This window comes from Ictalurus punctatus, chromosome 21, assembly GCF_001660625.3.
Source record: "Ictalurus punctatus breed USDA103 chromosome 21, Coco_2.0, whole genome shotgun sequence".
In the NCBI taxonomy this organism is placed as follows: Eukaryota; Metazoa; Chordata; class Actinopteri; order Siluriformes; family Ictaluridae; genus Ictalurus; species Ictalurus punctatus.
Window position 1 is genome coordinate 21,407,975 of NC_030436.2, and position 17,500 is coordinate 21,425,474.

The following is a 17,500-nucleotide window of genomic DNA, read 5'->3' on the forward strand; positions in this document are numbered from 1 at the left end:
GTAGTGACAATATATTTCTTATCTTAGAAATATTTCTGAGATGAAAGAAGGCTATCCTAGTAATATTATCTACATGAGCATCAGATGATAGACTGGAGTCAATAATCACTCCAAGGTCTCTTACTGCTGTACATGTTGAAACAGAAAGACCATCCAGAGTAACCATGTGATCAGGAAGATTACTTCTAGCTACATGTGATCCTAATAATAGTATTTCTGTTTTATCAGAATTAGGTAAAAGGAAGTTATTTAACATTTACGTTCTAATTGTCGAGTTGTCTGTTTTAAGGTACTCGTTTGATCGTTATACCAGGGTGCTAATTTTTTCTCTCTAATTATTTTTCTTTTGAGTGGAGCCACTCTATCTAGTGTGTAGCGGAGTGTTGACTCCAAGCTTTCAGTCGCCTGATCGAGTTCTATCGGATCTGACGGTGATCCAAATCTAAATGATGTTTCTGCGAGGTTATTTATGAAGCTCGGTGCAGTAGCTGATGTGTAGGTATGTTTTACGCGGTAGCGAGGCGAGGTGGAAATATTATGATCAATACGTATTATGAACAAGATGAGATAATGGTCTGAGACAACTTCAGACTGCGGAAAAATTACAATATTTTCTATACTTAGTCCGTATGTTAGCATGAGGTCAAGAGTGTGACTACCATTATGAACAGGCCCGATTACGTTCTGATCCCTACTGAGTCTAAGATGGACACAACCGCTGTTCTCAGAGGTTCTTCCAGGTTATCAAAATGAATATTAAAATCTCCGACGATTAATGCTTTATCTACAGACACAACCAGGTTTGAGACAAAGTCTGCAAATTCACTAAGAAATTCAGTATATGGCCCTGGGGGTCTGTAAAAATAATTAGAGGAATTTACTTATTTTTTGTGGCTACATAACTTATACCGGTATAAAGAATTTCAAAAGAATTAAATTTATAACTAGGTTTTTGTGTGACGACTAGATTTTTACTATGGATGAATCCAACACCTCCTCCTCTACCAGTTGAACGAGGCTGATGTACATAACTGTATCCAGGAGGACTGGCGTCATTTAATGCTATGTACTCATTTGGTTTAATCCAAGTTTCCGTTAAACACATTAAATTACATTCCTGATCAGTAATGATGTCGTTAACAATAAGAGCCTTAGATGCAAGAGATCTAATGTTTAATAATCCTAGCTTCAGATTAAAAGTGCTGGTTGTGCATTCAATATGATTTAATTTTATGTTAATTAGGTTACGAAGACAGACTTTCCAAGATTTTCTCTGTATTTTTATAGCTTGGGGAACAGACACAGTCTCTATAGTATGTATTACAGGTGCTGGACTATTAATTGAACATTGATTATAATTAACGTTGTTAGTGTCGGAAGATGTACTTACGTTAGGCAGTCACTTGGAGTGTGGCACCTTGGAGATGTTGTCAGACAGCAGTTCCGCTCCGAGGCTGCTGGGGTGCAGGCCATCAGGACAAAACAACTTAGGACGCTCCCAGAACAGATTCCAGTTATTGACAAACACCAGATTCTGCTCATAACACCAAGAAACTAACCAATCATTTAAAGCTAGAAGTCTATTGAACTTTTCGGCTCCACGTCTGTATGTGGGAAGAGGTCCAGAGATGATGATCTTCGCGGTGGGTGATCTGCCTCGTACTGTCTCGATCAGGCTGGAGAAGTCCCTGTTCAGAACCTCTGTCTGCCGCAGCCTGATGTCGTTCGTCCCCGCGTGCAGCACAACCGCTCCAATGCACTCGTCCTTCTTCAGGATCCCGGATACCTGCACAGCGACATCAAGGACACGAGCACCAGAAAAACAGTGTGTGTGCACCTTACCTTTAGATGAAGCTACACAGACGTTCCGTACAATGGAGTCCCAGACGATCACAGTGTTAGGTCTGGTCTGACGGAGAGGGGCAAAGCGGTTCCTGGTTGGAACCTCGAACACCGGAGGTGGAGAGGTCCTCGCCTGGGGTCCAGCCTGCCCGCGCCTTCTGCCGCTGGTTCACCCAAGGCCGTGGTGTGTTGGCGCCGGCGTGGCGGAGACCTCGGCTGGGAAAGTCCTAGGTGCACGGTCCCTGCACAGAGAAACACACGGCGTAGAGGGGCTGGGAGTGGAAATACCACGCTGTGTGCTTACTTTGGATATGTGGGCAGAGGCACAAGATGTTTCCAGCGCAATTCTTCGCTCCAGCAGCTGGGCCTGCTTGTTGAGTAGGCCGTGGATCTGCTTCTCCAAGTCCTCCAGTTCCAACAGCACCATGTGAAGCTCGAGCGAGTCCTCATCTGCACTCAAAACCGGAGAAACAGCAGACATATTTGTTTTTTAAACAGAACAGCGGTAAATGAGAAATGTGAAACGTAAACAAGGCTAGCGGTAGGTGATGCTAGTGGGCTACAAGCTAGTCGCGGATGTTTGTAAAAACAGATCAAATTTAGTGACAGCGCAACGTTACGATTGTTTTATCTAAGGTAGTGTCAGTTACATTTGTATAACGTAAGGTAAATAATTTTAAAGTATAGAGATTAGAAGAATGAATATAATAGCGTTAGCTCGAAGGGTGCTGCTTCCTGCTTGACTCTCTCTGTCTCTGTCTCTCTCTCTGTCTCATTCTCAGTCTCTCTGTCTCTGTCTCTCTCTCTGTCTCTCTCTCTCAGGATTGTGGGTAGTGGGAGGAGTCGAGAGTTTTGCGAGCACGATTTTGAGAGTTTGTTACTTTTAATCAATTTCTTCATTCTTTTTTAAGATTCGTGGAAAAAAGATTAATCTTAGACATAAAACTTCTTTGAGTGCCGACTTCGGTCGGAAAACTTTGACAAATGGGGTGAAGTGGAGATTTCTCATGCTTGACTCTGAGACATGGATTTAAATGTACACCTGATGACTCCGTATCTGTGGAAGATGTGCTGGTTGCAGTCAGTGAACAGGTCGGTGGTCAAATATCAAGTCAGCTTCTAGGATGAATAAAGCTGTTGTTGTTTTTCTGGCCGAAGTTCAGATGGTAGATGACCTGGTTAAATGTGGACTCACGATTAACGACACGTTTGTGTTAATACTGCCGTTATCGAGTCCATCAAAGAACATAGTGCTATCAAACGTTCCTCCATTCATCAAGAACGAAACCATTCAAGGTGTTCTTGAAAGATATGGTAAATTAACAGCGCCTATAAAAATGATTCCACTCAGTCTGAAAAATCCGGATATCAAGCATGTTAGGTCGTTTCGGCGATATACGTACATGATACTGAATCAACAAGAAGATCCACTCAGTCTGGCTGTAAAGCTGACTAATGAAGGCAATGATTACACAATCTTTATTAGTTTGGATCATATGTGTTTTTTTTGTGCAGAGAACTAGGACATGTCAGATAAACATGCCCGAAAAAACAGAGATAAACCGTCTAATCTTCAAACAACCGAGCGACATGTCAGACAAAATAACCATCTCGTTCCAGATGTTAAAACAGCACCTAAAGGGAATCCTGATGCAGGAGATGTAGAAAATCATGATTACAACGAGGAGCGGGTAAGTCAGACAAGTAGTGGAGAAACATTGACTCAGACAGTAAATGAACATGATAAAGCATCTGAAAAAGAACTGACAGGAATAGAAAGTAATAAAGCAGATGGTGAAAGTGAAGCAGCTGTAGATATCTGTACTCAGATGTCCACCATGAGTTCAGAGTACGCTCACTCTGAGAATGACTCAGATGTTGATCTAGAGAGCATAGAGAGTTTTTCTGATATGGATGATGCTGAAGGAACAGAGTCTCTCAGTGCTATACTGTACACATTAAAGCAAATTAATGACTTTCTAGAGGAGACTAAAGGAGCTCGGAAACCACAAATTGAGATCTTTTTCCCTGATTTAAAGCGCATTTTGGTGTTGTGTAAAATGACGATGTATAAAGCAACTGACGAAGAGCTTAGCATTCAGAAGCTTTATCGCCTCAGGAAAATAATAACAAAGGTAAAAGGCATGATTACCCGTAAGGCGAAGAAGGTTTGAATATGTTGTAATGAAGAGAGGAGATGATGAGACCTGTGTTGCGATGTCATGGCATCCTTAAACAGGATCTTTGAACGTTAACGGATGTCATGGTGCTAACATTTAGCACCGATTATTATTTCCATTATGTATCATATTATTTATCTATTTTTCCCATTATTTATCATAATATTTATTTATCATATTATTTATATTATTTATTTTCCATTACTTATAATATTACTTATTTATCATATCCATCCATCTTCTACACCGCTTATCCTTTAGGCCCCCCCATGACCCTAAAGGATAAGCGGTGTAGAAGATGGATGGATATGATAAATAAGTAATATTATAAGTAATGGAAAATAAATAATATAAATAATATGATAAATAAATATTATGATAAATAATGGGAAAAATAGATAAATAATATGATACATAATGGAAATAATAATCGGTGCTAAATGTTAGCATCTTACATCCGGGAACTTCTGTTTCCAAGATTCAGATTCAAGTAGGTTTATTGTCAGTGTAAAAGGCTTTACATTTCCAAAGCATTGATAACATTAAATTAGAGACATACACTTTTACATTTCCATTTCCATTTCCATTTACCGTTTCTCTGAAACGGAAATAAACTTCCGGGTTCCAGTGTCCACCAGGTGGCGCTGCTCCCTCAGCTCGGTTTCAGGAGCACAATTATTTTAGAGATTTTAACTCACTGATAAATTCTTCCTTTCAACACAAAAAATATCATTAGGGACTAAAGTTAAAGTGTCATAATTGTGTTGTTTAACTGCTCACGTCAGTGTTTTATTTATGTTGGAAGAACTGAGATTATTTAAATGATTGTAATTGATGTACATATTCAGTTATTTTCCAAAAGCTGCATGCTACATGAGCAGTTAGTCGCCATGAGAATTTTTGTGTGATAATATGTCGATTGTAGCCAAGTTTTATTTACACAAATGTAGATTTGTTAAAGTTTATTCATGTTTTTAAATCCGGCATTTAAAAATTATTCAAAAATGTTTATTTCAATCCTTAAAGCAATTAGAAAACAAGTGTGCCTTAAACCTCTCTGAATGTGTTGAACAGTGATAATCCCTGTTTGTTATTTGAAAAGGTTTAATAAAGTTTGGGGGGGGGAGTTAGTCTCTATGCGCTGAGCTCTGCCCCCTAGCGGCTATTATACGACAATACATCATCGCCATACAGAAGCGACCCGGAAGCGGAAGTGAACACGAGTGCGTGCGCTCTGATGCACATGCGTTCATTCATCTGTGTGATGAATTTCAGCGCTGTTAGACCTCATTAATCAGAAAGTCTGAAGAGTTTATTAAGGTTTATAGCGCGCGCAGGTGAGAGCATCAGAAGACAGTTCACACGTGTGTAGAGAGTGTGTTTAGATTGTAAAGATACGGTGAGATGCTGCAGGAGCCCCGGTGGCGGATTCCCCCCAATGCTCCCGCGTGCATGGAGAGACACCTGGAGTGCGCGCGCTACCGCGGAGGTGAGTGTGTGTGTGTGTGTGTGTGTGTGTGTGTGTGAGTGAGTGAGTGAGTGAGAGAGAGAGAGAGAGACTGAACTTTTCACAAAGATCACACAGTAATAATATGTCTCTCTCTCAGACGGTGTGTTCCTGCTCAGTGCCTCCAGTTTGACGGGTCGGTGTTGGTTCGGTTCTATTTGGATTTATTCTGATGCTAAACTGGCGCCCAATGAGGGCTTCTGTAAGGCGGGGCTTCAGACAGAGGCGGGGCTTAATGATGTCAAGTGGCTGACGGACAGGACCATAGTCACAGGAACCGATTCTGGTATAAATACCGTTTGGTGTGTGTGTGTGTTTGTTTGTTTATAGTGTGTGTGTGTGTGTTTGTTTGTTTATAGTGTGTGTGTGTGTGTGTGTGTGTGTGTGTGTGTTTGTTTGTTTATAGTGTGTGTGTTATGTCCTTTTGGATTTTGTAATTGTGTGTGTGTGTGTGTGTGTGTGTGTGTGTGTGTGTGTAGGTGCAGTGGAATTATGGGATTTGGCTGAAGATGAGCGCTTGTTGGTGAACAGGTTCAGTCGTCATGAACATGATCACATCGTCACCACAATCAGTCCAGCAGCTGACGCCCACCACGCTGTCACTGGCAGCATGGACTGCAGGTGTGTGTGTGTGTGTGAAGGAGTTAAGTGTGTGTGTGTGTGTGTGTGTGTGTGTGTGTGTGTGTGTGTGTGTGTGTGTGTGAAGGAGTTAAGTGTGTGTTGCTGTTTTCAGGGTTAAAGTGTGGGATCTGAAACAGGAGTCTGTGATCAACACCTACAATGGTGAGAGCGTGACCTTTAACCTCTAACATCTGATACTTTACCATGCCCTAGTTTCAGAGTTTCCTGTCATAAACATATCATTCAGCATGTTTCTCCATCAGTATGTGAGTGTAGAGGTGTGCAAGAGTGTATGTGTGTGTGCGCGCAAGAGTGAGTGAGTGCGCCCAGGAGTGTGTGTTGCTCTAATACCTGCTGTGTTTACAAGTAGTAAATGGTCTGCACTTATATAGCACTTAACTTTCTTCAAAGCGCTTTACACTGTTTCTCATTCACTTTCACACACACTTTCTCACACACACTCTCACACACACACTCTTGCACACACATGCACTGTTGTTAAGATGGTGTGTGATGGACTTTTAATCTGCTTTACTACAAACAGTTCTGATATTTCAGGCTGCAGGGTCTGATCTCCTTCATTTCTTTTCTCCAATATCCAATCCAACTTTCTCTGTCTCTCTCTGTCTCTCTCTCTCTCTCTCTCTCTCTCTCTCTCTCTTTCTGTATCTGTGTGTCTCTCTCTCAGTGCACTCCATGGCAGTGAGTTGTGTGTCCTGCAGCCCGACTGACCAATCACTGTTCCTGTCCTGTGCTCAGGTAACCTTCATCATGATGTCGTATTCATTAACACTCTGCTCCTCAGTGTGTGAACAGTGTTGACTGAACTCTCTCTCTTTCAGGACGGCCGATTGTTGCTGTGGGATCGTAGAAAACCCAAACCTGCCTCTCGCTTAGGTGACTCTCATACATTCTCTCACTCTCACACACTCTCACACACTTTCACTTACTCTCATTCACACGTTCACCACGGTGGTACAGTTGTGTGAATCACACAGTGCCACTCTTTCAGAGATTTACTGTGTGTGTGTGTGTGTGCATTAGATGTGGTTTCCCCAAGCTGTTCTGTGACTGCTGTCGTGTGGCATCCAAATCAGACCACCACCATCGCCTACGGTACAACTACACCTTCCTGTGGTTCATCACATAAGAATTCTGTACACAAGACGCAATTGTGTGTGTGTGTGTGTGTGTGTGTGTGTGTGTGTGTGTGTGTGTGTGTGTGTGTGTAGGTGATGAGTTGGGCAGGGTAACTGTGACAGATTTCCAGGCTGCAGGACACACACAGACGATGAACACACACACGCGCAAAGTGTCAGAGCTCGCCTTCTCCTCACACAGGTAGACACACACACACACACACACACATACATCCTCTCTGCAGAACCACAGAGGAGGTGAAAATACTGTGGGCATTAAATGGTTAATCATTTCCTCACTCACTGTTCTGTTAATGCATTTCATAACATATAGTATTATTCATTAATATGCAAATTAGAATTTTTTTTCTTTAAATTAACACAGGTGTGTGTGTGTGTGTGTGTGTGTGTGTGTGTGTGTTTGTAGTTCTCCTAACCTTGCCTCAGTGAGTGATGACTGCACTGTCGCCGTGGTGAACACAGAGCTCAGAGAAATGTGAGTATACACACAAACACACACACATCCAGTGCTGAACACAGTGTGAGTCTCAGCTGTTCTCCTAACACCTTCCTGATCTCATGCACTCTGTTAGTGCACTAGATAGGGTACATGATCAGCTTAGGGAGTAGGGAACCAGCCCTAGAGCCTAAGAAGTAAACACTGCAATTTACAGATGCTTTAATAGTGGTCATGTTATAACTGTGTGTGTGTGTGTGTGTGTGTGTGTGTGTGTGTGTGTGTGTGTGTGTTACAGTTACAGAGACCGTAGACACCAGGACTTTGTGCGTGGTGTGTGTTGGGTTCCAGGTGGCTCCGATGAGCTGACCACTGCAGGGTGGGATCACCAGGTGCTCCATCATAATGTGCAGGAGACACGCACTTAACACACACACACAAATACGCTTAATACACACATTCTTAACATGTGTGCTTAAGTCACACTTAACACACACTTGTTTAGCACACACACAGCCCCACATCCACTTGTTTAATAAAGTGTGTGTTCAGTCAAGTTGAGTGCTGCGTTAATTTCTTTTGCACTGATTGACTGTAATTATGAGATTACAGACGAGGTGTGTGTGTGTTGTGCAGAGTGAAAACAGCTCTGACTGAAACATGACCTGAACACACCTCCTGTGTGTGTGTGTGTGTGTGTGTGTGTGTGTGTGTGTGAGAGAGAGAGAGAGAGAGAGAGGGAGAGAGAGAGAGAGAGAGAGAGTGAGTGAGTGAGAGCAAGAACATGTTGTAATGATAGTTGATGTGTGTGTGTGTGTGTGTGTGTGTGTGTGTGTGTGTGTGTGTTTATGGAACACCTCCATGTGTATGATCTAATCATGTTTATGCTGAAGAAACCTGTGTGGATCTGTAGTCATGGTAACAAGAAAAGCAAAAACGACTTTCAACAACAGAGATATCCCGGATCATGACAAATCCACAATCCAGTCCAGTTAACACACACACACGGGTGTTAATAGTTTATTAGTGGTAGTACATGTTTATGTTCAGATACACACGTGTGTAAGTGCTGAGAACTTTTTCCCCTCAGTCAGTGATGAAAGTGCTCACTACAGCACTCCCTCACTCTCACGCTCCAGTTTCACCTCTCATCAGCGGAAAATGTTTCTGTGTGAATTACAGTGCTGACCTATACACACTCACACACTGTGGAGTCAGACTTTAATAATACACTTTAACATTTACAGGTAATTAATAAAATAAAATATAAGATTTTATGCAGAACTTTGGTCTCGTTCACTTCCTGTTAGTTGAGGCACTAAAACGAGTTTAACGTCCAGAGAATCGTCAGGTTTTACATTTCATTACAGATCTGACCTTCTGACCACATCCCAAATTCTGTTAGCAGAACGGTGTGAGAGCGAGCGAGAGAGAGAGATGAATGAATATATGTGAAGAAAATAAGCGCATTAAAATGTACATGTTCCCGCTGCAGTCTTTAACATCACTGTTTTTCATCTCTGTTCCTCCTGCAGCTGAAAGTTTGATGAACAACAAAGTTTTTAAAAATTACACATTAAAGGTGACGCTGACTTTCCACCAGTAAGTCCGTGTTAAGTAAGTGTGTGTGTGTGTGTGTGTGTTTATACACGTATCAGTTGAGTGTGTATCCTACAGAGAATAAATTCAGGTTGGACTTTGGCACACAAGCACAGAGCAGAGATTCAACATACAGAAAAACTGCTGCTGTGTAAACTGTCCAGTATTATCTGTAACCTCTTTTCCTTTATGAGTTCTATACACAGAGCTCTGTGTGTGTGTGTGGTCACTCAGTTTTGGGAACGGGTGTGATGGGCTGTTTGGTCCCAGGCCTGACCATGAATGTCATCCCAAACTGCTGCTTCGAAGAACCAGTGCTGAAAAATTAGAACAGAATCAGATTTGATTGTGAAAATAACACACACAGACCATATAAACATCTGGAAATTATAAACTGAAGATCTTCAGCATCTATGTCGAGCTGAGACAAACTTATTGTCCAGCAGTGTATGTGAATTAAATGTTTTATATTTTATTTAAACATGAGCATTTCCTCTTAACTCTTAAATGAAGAGCTGTCCTCCGCTCAGTTAAACAGAACACTGCTGTGGACCTACGTCTTGTTTAGAAATTTTAAATATATTTTTATTTTGGTGAGTAATAATTGTTGGAGTAAAAGCAGAGGTTGCCAGGGGGTGGAGTTTAGCGGAATTTACCTGGCTGGTGCTTTAGCTTGTGTCTTCTTGGTCACTTTGTTCTCAAGTTCTTTCATGTCCAGACCTGCCGACTGTGCAGGAAAAGTGGAGTGCTTGGGTTTGGGGGTGGAGTTTAGGGAAGGACCACCATCTACATCCTCATGAGGGGAGTTCCATTCATCGCTGCCAGTGTCTCCTTCATGGGCCAGAGGGAATTTGGGATCCATTTCCAGCATCTTCTTCTGCAGGATGCTGAGCAAAGTGGTCTGACTGGCAGTGACAGACGGTGGAGCTTGGGTCTGAGTCTTGGGTTGAGATGGGGGTGGAGCTTGGGTCTGAGTCTTGGGTTGAGATGGGGGTGGGGCTTTGGGCTGAGTTTTGGGAAGAGATGGAGGTGGAGCTTGGGTCTGAGTCTTGGGTTGAGATGGGGGTGGAGCTTGGGGTTTTGGTTTGAATTGAGTGATAGGGATAGCATTAATTGGTGTGGTGGTGCTGGATGATTTAATACTTGGGGTATTAGTAGGGCCATTTGTGAGGGGGGTGAAGTTTAGAGGTGGAATTACATCTGTTCTCTTGGTAGGTGGGTGAGGTGGAGTTATGTTGGGAGGAGCTTCATCTTCTGGATCAGAGTTAGCAAACTCTGGTGGAGGAGGGATGAAGGAGATGGTGTCAAAGCCATTGTACTGCCCAGATGTAGATGTTGGGGATGCAATACTTGTAGGCTTTTTCATCAGAATGCTGCTGGAGGGTACAGCAGGTTCAGGTCTGGAGTAAGCAACCTTTGGATTCTCAGTATTGGGTTTGGGCTCCATGAAGGGACTGACACTTCCTGAGGACACAGGTGGTCTTGGGGTAACAGTGAATGAGTTGGGACTGGTGTCGCTCGGATGGATGCTCCCAGTGGAGTAATCTGCGGAGCTGTTGCTATTTTCTCTGGAAATGGTTGTCCTCTGCTTCTCTCGTTCCTTAGCTGCCATTAACAGCGCGAGTGGAGAAGCAGCCGCCTCCTTCCCACTAGAAGGTTCATTGTTCATGGTTTTCAGGTTCTGCAACTTGCGGTTCAGTAATGGGCTATATTTTCGTGTCGGGTCCAGAGGCGTCAAGTTGATTAAGTCTTTAGCTGACAGCACTGCTGCTGGCCTTTCTGCTGAGGGAGAACCTTTTATTGGAGTAAGGATCTTGTTTGTAACATCTGGTGGTGTCTCTACAGTTGCAGACATGCTGGTGATGACACTGACTGGTGTTGCTGGTTGGTTAGGTAGCGTTGCCTGCACGTTCACCTTCAAGTCCTGTAGATCATTCTCCAGCTTCATGCCGGAACTGTTGCGACGCACTGGCTTGACCAGGGGCACCAGGCTTTGGGGTGTGCTCATTTCCTTTTCAGAGATTGGTGCTTTCCCATTGGCATGAACTCCAGCTGGGTTTCTGGAGGAGTTCTCCAGGAGCAGGGCCTGTTGTGTGATTCTCTCTGTATCTGATAGACCAGTGATAATTTTTGGTTTTGGTACAGTATAAAGATTGCCTGTGTTCTGGAAGTTAAAGCTGGAAGCTGGCCTTCCTGAGGGTGTAGAAGTTGGGGTATTAGATCCAGATGAAGGCAAATCAAGATTGGAGATGGATGAGAACCTGATGGGCTTGCGAGGAGGCATCTTCTGTACTTTGGGGGACTGGGGTTTCTCTGTTGGTGGCAGTGGAGGGGTAAATTTGGGGCACTCTGGGATGCCATCAGGTGAGTTTGAATAGATTTGATAACTTGGAGGTTTTGGGGGAGCCATAGGCGGAGGCCTTAACACGGACAGGTCTACATTTTCCGGCGTTCCTAGTGAAGGTGGCTTGGGAGGGGGCATGGAGGGTGGCTCCAGAGTGGACAGGTCTACAGGTGAAAACGGTTCCCCAAAAAACCCTGAAGAAGGACTGACGTGTCCAGGTGATGGAGGAATAAACTGTGGAGGTGGAGGTGAAGGTGGAGGTGGAGGTGCAATGGAGGGTGGAGGAGGGATCAAAATCTGTCCTTCTTCAAGGTCATCCACTGAGATGGCACCTCCACTTGACCGACTGTCTGTATTATCTGTTCATGGATGAAAACAATGTTAATGACTGTTTAGCTCAAATCAGTTAATCCTTCATGCTTGATCTGTTAACGCTCCTGTGATTACTGTGTTCAGGTGTGTTGAGTAAAAAAAGAATATAAGCAATTCTGCTAATGCATAGTTAAAGATGAGTCATCATAAAGAAAACATATCTATTATAGCAATCAAGGAGTCTGACACGCTCTCAATTAGGGCTCATAACACACCTGGAACAGTCAAGAACACTGAATACCTGATGCAGGTGTGTTGGGAAACTGAACAAAAAGCAAGAATGTAGACTATCAGGATTCCCTAAAAGACCGGACTGGAAAAGCCTTGGCTAATGCGCAGTGAAACACGAGTCAGTTCAAGGAAAACGCCACAATCATGTGTAAAGGTGCCTAAAGGGCTTTTTGGCAAATTTCAATTTCACCATCAGTTCCTCTAAAACCTCCTGATTCCTGATGACTAAAACTATCATTAAATCTGATGAGACGTCATGTCTGATTGTTAAGAGGGTGTGGTTCCATTCAGGCTACGGGTATATTCAATATTAGCATAAAATAGGTGAATAGAAACTGTTGAACAGTCGGGAGTGTGAAGGTCTTGTGGGATGTTTGGGACGTGTCTTCACCTGTGTGGCTGATTTGGGGTGTGGTGGAAGAAGACAGAACAGGAACTGTTGGGGTTGGAACTGCAAATCCAGCTCCATCTCCAAACTGACGAGAAAACACAAAACACACAACAGTTAATCAGCAACTTTAATTTACATACCGATCACAAACATTTTCATTCACTTTATCAGTAACAGTTGTCGTAAAAACATGAAGTCTCGCTGGAATTGAGTCTACGTGTTCCAGCAGGACAAATGGCAGATGGTTTAATAAGAACATGATTGTATTAGATACTGATTAAAGACTCTTCAGTCTGGCACTGGGACGGAGCCGTTGTTTTTTTTAGTCTGTTCTCGGTGTTAATGACCCCAGGCTGTTTATCTGCTCTCTATCCCTGTTTACACTTGGAGGTCACGTTGGGAAGTTTTACAGCCTGTGATCTTGTGATTCTGTTATCGACTAGCTTGATTTCATTCCTGTTTATTTAAAGTCTGAACTTTGACATAGTGAAGTGGAAAAGAAACTAAAAAGACAGAAGGACATCTCTACTCTCTGATGAAGAATACTTGGATATATGGATACGCATAAATATACAAATTGGAAACGCCCCCATGTCCTTAAACATCTTACCATTAAGTAAGCTAGCTAGCTTATTCTGTAATGAAAAAGTTCCCATTAAATTTCTCATTATTACCTTCAGTAATTAGCTTAGAATATTTCAGATATTTCAGAATTGGCTTAAGCCTTTGAGTGTATTTAATGACTTTACTAACTGGTCCCTGAACCGGTTTTGAACATGGTACTGTATTAAATGGAAAACTTCTGACCAGTACACTAATGCATTTGATCGGAATTGGCCATGTGGGTGGAGTTCATCTTTTAAACCTCATGGTTTTGAGTTTAGATCATAAACTGCGTTTTGATTCAGTTTAAACTGCGCCGTGAAGTGTTATGATGTGACACGCCTCATGAATACAGCATGAATTCTCTCCATACCAAACAAACCAGTTCTTTAAGCTGTCCCTTCACTCAGACACACACATACACACATACATGTACACACAAATGCTTAATCAGGGTGTAAATGAACAAGGTCAAATTCCAGCTAACACATATTTAACATGTAAAATGACCAGTTTTACAATTCCCTTAGAAACAGAAAGATGATAATCAGACGTGTTTAGATGTTTCTGTAATAGCACTGTGTGACCACAGATTTCTTATTCAAAAATTACTGAAACCATATCCTGGGCTGTGTTCCAAATGACCAAAGCCTCCCTACACTAGAGGAAGGAAAAGGACTTTGGGGCTTTTTTATTATTATTATTATTGTTGTTGTTTTTGTTTTTGTTTTTGTTGTTGTTGCGTTTGTATAGTAGTGAATTTTATATATATATATATATATATATATATATATATATATATATATATATAATAGTTATTTTGAGATGCAGAACAGATTTCAAATAAATAAACTGCAAAGGTATGTTGCTGAGAGATGGAACTATGGATGACAACACAATAGCAGGAGGAAACACATTTATCTGTGTGTGTGTGAGAGAGAGAGAGAAAGAGAAAGAGAGAGACTTAAACACTGCTGAGTGTGTTATTACTGTTTCCTAGCAGCAGGCATTTTAAGGAGTGGCTGATATCAAGCAGAAAGTTCTCACCAAACTAATTTGATTTTTAGTGTGAGTTTATGACACACCTGTGTATGTGAGTGTGTGACCACTTACACACGTTGGCTCAGGCTGTGCTAAACCCAAAACAAAGTGAGTGTACAGTATTCAAAACACCCTGGAGGAGTCAGATCACATGGGTAACACAGACATAAACTGCACTGTGACCATCAGCTGTCTGAGAGCCTGGATGGGTTAAAGGTAATTTCACACACATACACACACACACACACAGCTGGCAATCTGAATACCAAGACAGTGAAGCATGTGATCAAGATTAAGCTGTTTTCCTGCACATCTGGAGTTTAAAGCAATGTACAGTGCAGTGTGTTCAGTACAGTGCAGTGTGTTCAGCACGGTGCAGTGTGTGCGGTGCAGTGTGTTCAGTGCGGTGCAGTACAGTGCTGTGTTCAGCACAGTTCAGTCTGGTGCAGTGTGTTTAGTACAGTGCAGTGTGTTCAATACAGTTCAGTGCAGTGCTGTGTGTTCAGTACAGTGCAGTGTGTTCAGTACAGTGTGTTCAGTACAGTGCAGTGCAGTGCTGTGTGTTCAGTCCAGTGCAGTGTGTTCAGAGCAGTGCGGTGCCATGTGTTCAGTACAGTGCAGTGTGTTCAGTGCCGTGCAGTATAGTACAGTGTGTTCAGTACAGTGCACTGTGTTCCGTACAGCGCAGTGTGTTCAGTACAGTGCAGTGTGTCCAGTACAGTGTGGTGCACTGTGTTCAGTACAGTGCAGTGTGTTCAGTACAATACAGTGATAGTTCTCTTTATCAGGTGAAAGTAAACATGGTCATGTGACTCACAGTGCTGAAGTGTTTGACAGTGGGTCTGGAGCGGACATTAGCTGTGCCTGAGTCCGGGATCACCACCGAGTTATACACAAACTCCACATTGTCTGTAACACACACACACACACACACACACACACACACACACACACACACACAGGCATGGATTTTGTCCTAGTCCTCAGCCTAGTGCACTGAAGAGTGTGAGAGTGTGTTACTATAGAAACCTGTGTAGAACATTACAGATCTAGCTGAAGTAGCTAATTATAGTTATATTAGACTATTAGAGATTTCAGGAGCACATGGGGTGTATGTAATTAGCATATTAATGCATATTCATGGATCCTGGTGTTTTTAATTAGACTAAATGTGTAACTGTTTTTACTTTAAAGAGATGAAAACAATTTATTGATGTGACACATTCAGTTATTACCACCACCACTACCACCACCACCACTACTACTACCACCACTCCTACTACCACCACCACCACTACTACTACCGCTACCATCACAACTACTACCACCACTACCACTACCACCACAACTACTACCACCACTACTACTACCACTACTACCACCACCACCACCACCACTACTACTACTACCACCACTACTACCGCTACTACTGCCACCACTACTACTACTACTACTACTACTACCACCACTACTACCACTACTAATACCACCACTACTACTACCACCACTACTACTACCACAACGACTACCGCTACTACTACTACTACTATTACTACTGAAACCACTACTACTACTACTACTACTACCACCACTACTACTACTACCACCACCACTACCACCACTACTACTACTGCCACCACTACTACTACTACTACTACCACCATCACTACTACTAGTACTACCACTACCAGCACTACTACCAGCACTACTACCACTAATACTACCACCACCACTACTACTACTACTACTACTACTACTACCACCACTACTACTACTACTACTAGTACTACTACTACTACTACTACTACTACCACCACCACCATCACTACTACTACTACCACCACTACTACTACTACCACTAATACTACCACCACCACTACTACTACTAACACCACTATTACCACTACTACTATTACTACTACCACCACCACTACCAAAACCACTATTACCACCACTACTTCCACCATCACTACTACTACCACCACTATTACTACTACTAGTACTACTACAACCACTACCACCACCACTATTACTACTACTACCACTACTATTACTACCACCACCACCACTACTACCACTACTACTGTTGCTAATAATAATAATAATATCATTCATATGTAATGAAATTTCTATAGAGAAGATAAAGTGCTCACACCATGACAGACTGAATTTGATTGACTCTGTGTGTGTGTGTGTGTGTGTGTGTGTGTGTGTGTTTCCCAGTGGGAAGGGTACAAAGGTCTCAACACACACACACACACACACACACACACACACACACACACCATATCAGCACTGTGTACAGCGAGACTGTAATAATAAAAAAATCTTACCTATTTCTTTCATCGGGACACTGGTGTCGAACAGAGACCGGTTCTTCCTGTTCAGGAAATTCAGACCACCTTTCTTCATCATGGTGAGTGTGTGTGTGTGTGTGTGTGTGTGTGTGTAGGGGGGGTTAGTGTGTGTGTGTGTTCAGAAAATCCCAGAGTGTGTTAATGGCCTCATTGCTGAACACAGTGTTAAATCTCAGGCAGGTGAACAGGCACAGGAAAATGTCTCCTGATTTACTCGTCCTCTCTGACTTGTACTCTGTTCCACCTCCTGGCTCCACCCACCAGGTGTGTTCAGGTGAGTTTAACCTGAAACCTGTGTCACACCCTCTCTCGTATATACACAATCACTGTGGCTAATTTGTTTGGATATTTTTTAAATCATTTTCTGAGCATTATATTATTATTATTATTATTATTATTATTATTATTATTATTATTATTATTATGGTTATTATTATTTATTCATTGAATTATTATTATTACTAAGAACATCACAAAATACTTCTTTCTTCAAAAGCGTGCAAAATACAGCGCTATGCTGTTTTACTGTGTGTGTGTGGAGAGAGAGAGAGAGAATTCAGAAGGATGGAGAGGAAAACTGTTACTCAGACACACGTTTTATTGCTGAGGTGAAATTGCGTGAAGAAGCTAAACAGGAAGAGCTACATAGTGGGATAGCTTTGCTAATTAGCTTCAATTACTATAAGTATTTAATAAAATAATAAATACAATAAAAAATCAAGTGTTTATTAAGGTGATGTTCCACTGCAGGAATTAAATAGGGTTGAATTTATAAATGTAAAATTTTAATCCAGAATTAATATATTTCTGTAAAGC

At 42.2% G+C, this 17,500-nt stretch overlaps 3 protein-coding genes across 4 annotated transcripts in view; 2 read left to right on the plus strand and 1 right to left on the minus strand.

The window, feature by feature from the left end:
- Positions 1–5,265: 5,265 nt before the first annotated feature.
- Positions 5,266–8,298, plus strand: wdr77 (WD repeat domain 77). The gene is given in 10 exon segments (NM_001200442.1): positions 5,266–5,511; positions 5,630–5,815; positions 6,009–6,150; positions 6,263–6,312; positions 6,839–6,909; positions 6,993–7,047; positions 7,195–7,266; positions 7,383–7,491; positions 7,717–7,785; positions 8,045–8,298. Coding segments are annotated over 10 exon segments (969 nt in total). The 5' UTR covers positions 5,266–5,426; the 3' UTR covers positions 8,175–8,298.
- A 440-nt stretch (positions 8,299–8,738) lies between these two features.
- Positions 8,739–16,900, minus strand: LOC108281074 (uncharacterized). Its single transcript, XM_017496618.3, has 5 exons — positions 16,661–16,900; positions 15,145–15,236; positions 12,684–12,768; positions 10,002–12,048; positions 8,739–9,662 (listed from the first exon to the last, which is right to left on the minus strand). The coding sequence occupies exons 1-5, from the start codon at positions 16,740–16,742 to the stop codon at positions 9,572–9,574; spliced, it is 2,397 nt and encodes a 798-aa protein (XP_017352107.2). The 5' UTR covers positions 16,743–16,900; the 3' UTR covers positions 8,739–9,571.
- Positions 16,701–17,500, plus strand: part of irf6 (interferon regulatory factor 6) — an 11,764-nt gene continuing 10,964 nt past the window's right edge. The window contains exons 1-2 of one of the 2 annotated variants that reach the window (XM_017496621.3): positions 16,701–16,743; positions 16,861–16,958. The gene's annotated coding sequence lies outside the window, so the exon portion shown is untranslated. Of the gene's footprint in view, positions 16,744–16,860; positions 16,959–17,500 lie in introns of those variants that run through there. The other variant, XM_053674130.1, reaches the window with a different exon arrangement.

Coding starts and splice junctions, on each gene's coding strand:
- LOC108281074 (XM_017496618.3), bottom strand. CDS start 16,742: ATGATGAAGAAAGGTGGTCTGAATTTCCTGAACAGGAAGAACCGGTCT. Junction 15,237..16,660: donor TGTCCCGATGAAAGAAATAG/GTAAGATTTTTT, acceptor TGTGTGTTACAG/ACAATGTGGAGTTTGTGTAT. Junction 12,049..12,683: donor ACCCCAAATCAGCCACACAG/GTGAAGACACGT, acceptor ATCCATGAACAG/ATAATACAGACAGTCGGTCA.